Below are 7,772 nucleotides of genomic sequence, written 5' to 3' on the forward strand. Positions count from 1 at the left end.
ACATTGGCTCTTTGCTGCCCTAATCCTGAAGGATGCCTGACCACATTAAGCAAGAGAGATAAAGCATCTCTTTACCTGACTATAACTAAATTCTGAAAAACGCTAAGGAGGGAAACCTTAGGGTTCTGTTCTCATCCCTTTCCTAGCTTGATATTTTCCTTTGCTACACTATTTTTCTCCATTCTTACCTTTCTCATTTTGCTTTTGTTTTTTTAACAGTCTGGCTTAGCTGGCAAAAACAACTTCACCATTTTCAATGCTGTGGAAAGCCAGTAACCAAAAAAAGAAAAGTAAAGGCTATGTTTTAAATAGCCTGATGCTGGCAAAAGTTTGCTAGGTTTCCAAGTGGTTTATATAACCATGTTTTCTGTCTTTGCTTTTATAGCAGCTTGCTTTCAAGTAAGAATAAACACCAGGGAAATAAATTACATTTTATATGTTTATTACTTTTTCTGTTTCATTTGGTGGGGTTTTTTTTAGGTAACAGGATTGGACTTTAGCAACAACAGTAGTTCAAGTTACTTGTATGAACTTCTTTTTTTTCAAATAGCATGTTTAATACTATTTCTAGTATCATCTCTAAGAAGTCTGTCAAGCACGCTTTTTTCTCTGCAAAAGATTTTATTCAGCTAAAGGCAAACAGCATAATATAGTAAGGTGAAGGAGAACACTTTGGGCTTGAATGCATGCAGGTTCTGATTTCTCTTACACACCAGCCAAGCCTAATTCATGAGGTGGTCTTTCTGATCCAGATGGAAGTACTATTTTGATAACTTTATATAATTGCCATTTAAAGGAAATTAAAAAAAAATGATATATTTTCAAACTTGAAATCTACAGGACACCTTCAAAAAGATAATCAGCAACTTGTAAAAGAATTAAATATTGATCATATTCAAGTATGTGTTAGAAATTTCCACAACAAAAAGAGGGGGAAGGTGAAAAACCAAGTCCACTGAAATCCACTGGAGTGTTGTCATGGATGTCAATGGAGATGGGATTCTAAACAGCCTTGGTCTAAAGCCTTAACTGTAGAATAACTTGTGTGCATAGTCCTATTGGGAATCTTCAGTGGCTTTATTCATAAGAACAAAATTAAGCATGTGCACACTAATAGGGCCTAATGGGGACTCGATTGTTTGTCAAGGATACAAAATAATAGAAAGACATGGGTTAAAAATGTAGGATCATGAAGTTTGTTTATAATTCTACCTAAAATAATGGCAACTAAAATTAGTAAGTGAAAACTGAATTAAATGAATTGTCTCCAATTTCCATTTGAGTAAATATAATCACATGTAAATAAGAAATGTTGGAGATTATCTCTTGAAATTGTTTAGCTTTTTGCTTTTAGATTTGAATGAGAAGAGAGAGGCTAGAAAACTAGTTACAAATTGATCTGCTCTTCTAGAAAGAACCTTCATGCTAAATCTGATCTGGTTTTAATAATTGAAATGTACTTTGCCTCCCAGGCTCTTGACGTTCAGTTAATATTAATGTAGGATGTGAAAATAAGTTCTGTGGTAAACTTTTAATAGTTTTTAGTTCTATGAGAGAAAGGGATAAAAAAACAAAAAGTAAATTTTGAGGGAAAATTTGTTGTAAATATATAAGACCCCAAGCCTCCAAACATTTGTGCACATGCTTAATTTTACATCAGTGAATACTATTGAATTTTCATGCAGTTTCAAGCCTATTCTATACTGCTACAGACTATTCTGTACTGCTGCAACTTCTGTTATAGTTCCAAGGCAAACTGGTGTATCTTTGAGCATTAAAATAAAAACTTATACATAACTCGAAATGTAAGAAAATGCACCCTTAGTCTGAACAGGCTAGGTCAAGAATGATGATGGATTTGAAGTTACAGAGTTAGTTCATATTGCAGGGATGTTGTTTTATGATTCAAAATATGATCCTTTCATATTGAAGTTTTAAACTTTGATACAGGTAGATTCTACTGGTATTGAGGTAAAGTAACTCTTCTTTTGTACGTGCAGCATGTTGAGTAACAGGTCTTGGGGACTCAGCATTCCGTCTCCAATGCACTCACTTTTCCTGCTAGACAGGTAGGAATGCATTGCAACTGAAACCATAAAGCAATGCATTACTGCACATGGACTAGCTCCTACAAATCTGTTCAAAAGAGGGGACCAAATCGGTTATGAAGAGACTTACATAGGCTTTGATTCTTCACATTCTTTCATGATGCATGGTGTTGTATGTGAAAGTTTGTCACCCTCCAGTGTAGGTGAGAGTGGTGCATATGTATGGCTTTGAGAAAGGTTGAGCATTTAGCACAGGCTCAGCTGATATCAATTTGGGTAGTTAAGCATACTGAGACAATTCTCTGGACATCTGTCCAGATTCTCACTGTATAATCTGTACCCTAATTTGTAATAATGGAAATCAAATGGCTGTATGAGGGTTCCTCAGGAGGAAATGCCAGTTTGCCTATTTGAAAACAAAACATAGAAATTGGCTGGAACAGACATACAGACCGATATATGAGGTATATTATTTAAGCATAATGAATCTACCTCTGCAGAAAAATGCCACCAAAAAAGAGTAAGATCTCCTTTTCTTTCACCAATTTAATTTTGATTCTTGTCTAACCCACAAGTCTCAATGGCCTGCTGGGAAGAACTGGTGGGATACATGAGAGGTATCTGTGAGATGAGGAGAACACTGTGTGGGTTACATTCTGTGGGGGGAAAGTAACTGGGGGATATTCCATGTGAAAGGCAGTACTTCAGGAGTGACTGGGCATGTCTACATGTGCATTAATGTGCTTTTCCTAATGTACATTAAATGTAGTACCTCCAGTGCTTACCTGAATGTGCAGTACCGAAAGCACATACTTTTTTAGTGACGCTTAATGTGCAGTAGCCTATTTGATTGTGCATTAGTGTAACAGCACAGTTTTATGTGACACTTTAATGCACAGTAAAATTGGCTACTGTTCATTAAAGCACATGTGTAGTTGCACCCACTGAAGAATATTCCATGTGAAAGGCAGTACTTGAATAGGGACTGGGGGATATTCCATGTGAAAGCACTAATTGAGTAGTGTCTATGTGTGCATGCTGTTTTGGGTGGTGGGGACTGAAAAGCAGAATGAAATGTGCTGAGTGGTGAGTAGGAAGATACTGCGTGTAGGACACTGGAGATGGCTTGAGGCAGTGGTTCCTGAACTATTTAGACTGACAAATAATCTTCAACCCTCAACATTTCTTACGAGCTCTCATGCACCCTTAACATTGGAAACATAAAAGCATTGACAGCCCACTGTGATCCACAGACCTGTTGCAAGGCCATGGCCTTGCAGACCACCAGTGGACAACAATTTGGGAACCTCTAGTTTAGCACGTTGACTAGGGATATTGTATAGGTAGGGTGCTTTTTAATTAGTGGTGCTTTTTAATTAGTCGTCTCAGGGGGGATAGCTCTGTGTGTGTGTGGTACACTAAGAGGGGCATTGTTTAGGTCTGAGGCATTATCCTTGCAGAGTCAATACCCTTGTAACAAAAGGGTATTGTCACAAGGGTGTCCTTGTGATGTATTGGCATCATAACTGCATATAAATTACACGGGCCATCACTGTAGAGATACTGCAGGACCTGTGTGTAGTGCTGTCTGCCCTGGATGTGGTGAAAGGCGCAATTTGTGTAGACTCTGCCGGTTTTCAAGAAGCGATGTGTAGACTGGTTTTGCAAGTGCTTAGTTTGTTTGGCAGCAGAGTGAGGAGTGCAGTGAAAGGTGTCTCTGGGCACACGTGGCAGGGTGTAGGAATGTGTGGGGGTGCCATTCACTCACGAGATGGCGTAGCAGTGATTTGGCTGGTGTGCCTGGGGGGTGCTGCCCACGTGTGGGACACCAGCGTGTTGGGAAGGGCGTTCTTTGTCGGTACAGGGTGCCATTTATGGGGCACAACATGCTCTTTGCGTGTGCCACGTGCTGGGTGCAATCCGCATGCCATTTTGGCAACTGCAATGAGTTGGGTAGTGCTGTACATAGGACAGGAGGGACAGTTTAAGGCAGGTCACAGAGGGCGTGCCTGACTTTGGGGTGCTGTGGTGATGCCAGGCAGGGGCTGCTTTCACGAGGAGCCTGGCTCCTTTCTGTCTGATGCCGCTTCCCGGGGCATGTGCTGCCTCAGGGGGACAGTGTGTGTGGGGGGGACAGTGTCGGAGTGTGTGTGGGCAGCAATTGCAGCCTGCGGGGGCCCTGGGGAGCTGTCTCTGCCTGTCCCAGGTGCGGTGTGGTTGGCTCTGCCAGGGGCCACAGGAGACCGGGGGGGGGGGGGGGGGTGGGTGGGGGTGTGTGGGGGTGGGTCAGAAGGAGGGGCTCGTTGCCGAGGCGCTTGCTCCGGCCCCCGCAGGCCCCGGCGCGATGGCGTTGCCACGGCGACGGGAAAACCCGACCCCCTCCCAGCCGCCAGGCACCAACATGGCAGCGGCGGCGGAAGGTCACAGGTGAGGGAGGGACGGACCCTCCCGGGACCCTCCCCGGAGAGACCACCTGAGGGGCGGGGCGGGGGGGGGTCTCCCCGCGGGCTGCCATCCCGCCCCGCCCCGCGATGCCCGATGCCGGGGCGGGGGGCGGGCCGCTCTCATCGCCCGCCCCTCCCCTCCCCCCCGCGGCAGCGCCGCCTGAGCCAGAGCCGCCGCCGCCGCCATGTGGAAACTCAACAAGAGCAGCAAAGTGCTGCTGGACGCGTCCCCCGAGGAGGACGAGACCGCGCGGCTGCAGGACCCGCAGCCCTCGCCACCGCCACCCGCCTCCGCCGTCGCTCCGCAGGTAAGAGCCGGCCCGGCCCGGCCCCGCAGTGCGACGGCTTCGTGCCACGGCTCCGCATTGCCTCCCCGGGCTGCAGCCGTGTCGCTGGGGTGGGGGGGCCCGCTTCGCGGGTCCGGGTCTGTGCGGTCCCGACACACGTTAGGTGGGTGGCGCGGGGCAGCGGAAAGGGCGCCACGCCAGCAAGGTAGCCCGGCCGAACGTGCCAAGGGCAGGACGGGCAAAGAGCCTGCCACGGGCCTCTGAAAAGGGTCAGGGTCCTTCCCCTCCCATGTCCGTGTGGTAGGAGCTGCCACAAGGGTTTTTTTTGCCCTTAGGTTGGTCAGTGAGGTGCTCCCCATGCTGCACGGTGGAGCCAAGGCAGGGGGAGGTCGGGGGTTGCTCGAGTAAGGAGGGGCAGCAGCTGCAGGTGAAGCCACACGGCTCGGCTCAAAATTGTTCCTCCGGCGGCCTGCCCACATGTGGCTGTGCTGGGACATCTGCCCCCTGCGCCCTTGTTGCCCTGTGTTTCCCTACCACCTCATTTATCTGGACTGTCCAGTCTTAACGTGACACGTTATGTGTGTAACGCGGCTGACTGGTGAACTGCGCAATAAACGGAGACCTGCCACACGTGCATGCAAAGTAATTATTGCATAGAAACAATGAGTACTTGGCTATAAAAAGAGACGACTGCTTATGAAGTTAGTGCTTGAAAATGGGAAATGACTCTGTAGCTAGTTTCTATCCAGTTTTCATTTGAACGTGCAGCAGGGCCCTAGGGGCAACGGCTGTTTGCTTGGCCCTGTGTGGTCCGACCTGTGGCATAGTAGGGTCCTCCTGGGCCTCGAATAAGGTTCTTGGGTGTGGCGGGAATACAAGTAATAGTAAGTGATCAAGTCCAATGTCAGATCGCTGTCAACAGTTCTAGTAAATAATGTTTCCCTCTGGTTCTTGCAGTTTCAGCATTTGACTGAAAATGTTGTGGGGGAGGGAGGGAGGAAAAGCAGAAAGAATGATTTCAATTTATTAATTGAAAAATTCTTGAGGGCTTACACATCATGCTTAATTTAAAAAAAAAATGCTTTTACCAAGTCGGAGATTAGGCTGTAATTACAGAGAAGACTGTAAATGAAAATAAGCTATAATTGGCTGGTTATTGAAATCAAAAAGGCTCTGACAATAGCAGTAAAATATTAAACGTAGTGTAAAATAATAATTGAAGGAGGATTGCCTAGTTTTAAACTCTTAATAAGTGAGGGAGGGAATGAAATAATGTATATGCTAAAATTTTAAACTATGGCCAAGACTAGTTTTGACAAATCTGTTTTATTTCTATTGTGCTATGTAGAGTGGGACAATGATCAACATTTATACTGTGTTTCTAAAACATACTTTCAGGCAGGTGTTAAGGGGAATGCTGAAGTACAGTTATAAAACCAGTTAGAGGTAGGGCTGAAAGCAGTGGGAGTTTTGATACTTACCTTAGGAGAACACTGAGTTTCCTCTTATTTATATTCATCAGGGAGATGAGACGTGAGGAGATTAAATGCTGCTCTGTACCTCTTGTGCATTACATAGCATTGCTGTGCCTCTTGCAACCCCCTGTTAAGGGGAGGGGAGTATATTGGTCCTCGAACAGGGCCTTAGGTGAAATAGCAGCTGTGGAGATCATTCTGTTCCTGCTGTATGGGCTGTGCATGAGAGAAATTTAGCCCTCTTCACCTCCTGATCCTGCGTACCTGCTCATAGCACAGCATGAGCATTTAGCCTTGAACAAAAAGTTCACTGAAAACTAGGATCGAGGCCCTCTCTAATTTTCAGTCTTGTGCCTGACACCTAGACAGTGTTTTTGAGTTTTTGTTAGTAAATTAGAAAGTTCGGCGTTGTATTTTGGTATCCACTGAATGTCACAACAACTGTGTTGATCTCTTGCCTTTAATGTGATCATTATGTTACTTTTTCTGGAATGTGGTTCTGAAGTTTTCCTAGTATGTTTGGTAAGAAGAGAGGAATAGTATTTTCAGATTATTTAAAAAGACCATTTCATGCTTACTTTGAATTTGTGGTATGTTGTCTGTATCATTAAAATCAGGTATTAGTATTTTTAAGAGTTAATTTTGATTTTGTAGGCTTCCGATGTGTAATTTGAATAATGCATTATATTATAAACTGTTATGGTTCCTTAATTTTAAAATAACTTTGTGACGGTCATGCCACTGCAACTACTGCCAATTTCAATTTTATTTATTCAGTTTATTTTCCGTGAAATGCTACAGTTTTGTTTTAAAAACCTGTTTTATCAATGTCAAAATGTGATGTGTGTTTAATAGGGAAGAAGAGAAAGAGCTCTCACTTTTAGAGCGTGGTGGCTATAGCTTTATATTTCTTTTATTTTTGTTCCTTTAATTTAAGAAAAAGTTTGATATTCCCGCTGCCCCTACCCTCCCCCAATCTTCTGTTACCTTACTCATTTTTAACTGTTCATCACCATCTCAGGAGGAATTTGAGTTGGGCAGAGCAAAGGCTGAATTTGGGTCTCCTACTATGTTCTGGGCCAGTAGTTTAACTCTAAGCCTAGAGGCAGACACACAGTGACAATCCCATGTTTCCATGTTGAAAGGCTCGGGTTTAGCTACAAAGCAAACATTCTGACACAATTCCTTTGTCATGAATTATGTCAAAATATGTTGGTTTTGTTCCAGCTCAAAACAGAAAAAGGAAAAAAATATCCAACCCCAAAATTGCCATGAGATTGAATTATCTTCTAGCTACTTGTAGGCTATTCAGAAGTGTCTGCATAACACAGAGGTAGGTTGGGTTGTCAGTACTACTACTATTACTACTGCTGCTACCATTACTTAAGCTGTTTCCTGTGATAGAAAAGACTAAACAAAGTTCTGAAAGAATTGGACAATACATTTAAGTTGGTATGTTTTTACTGGACACTTCTACATTTTACATTACAGAAATGTATTTTAATACGTACATAAACT

The 7,772-nt window shown here is 43.9% G+C and overlaps 1 protein-coding gene across 1 annotated transcript in view; it reads left to right on the forward strand.

The window, feature by feature from the left end:
* The first annotated feature begins 4,380 nt into the window (after window positions 1-4,380).
* The window catches only part of TDRP (testis development related protein), a 74,806-nt gene continuing 71,414 nt past the window's right edge, over window positions 4,381-7,772 (forward strand). The window contains exons 1-2 of the mRNA XM_019520622.1: window positions 4,381-4,475; window positions 4,647-4,800. Of these exons, the coding sequence (XP_019376167.1) occupies window positions 4,678-4,800 (123 nt within the window). The 5' untranslated portion in view covers window positions 4,381-4,475; window positions 4,647-4,677. The remainder of the gene's footprint in view (window positions 4,476-4,646; window positions 4,801-7,772) is intronic.

This window comes from Gavialis gangeticus, unplaced genomic scaffold (assembly GCF_001723915.1).
Source record: "Gavialis gangeticus isolate Ggan-Ray unplaced genomic scaffold, GavGan_comp1, whole genome shotgun sequence".
Lineage (NCBI taxonomy): Eukaryota > Metazoa > Chordata > Crocodylia > Gavialidae > Gavialis > Gavialis gangeticus.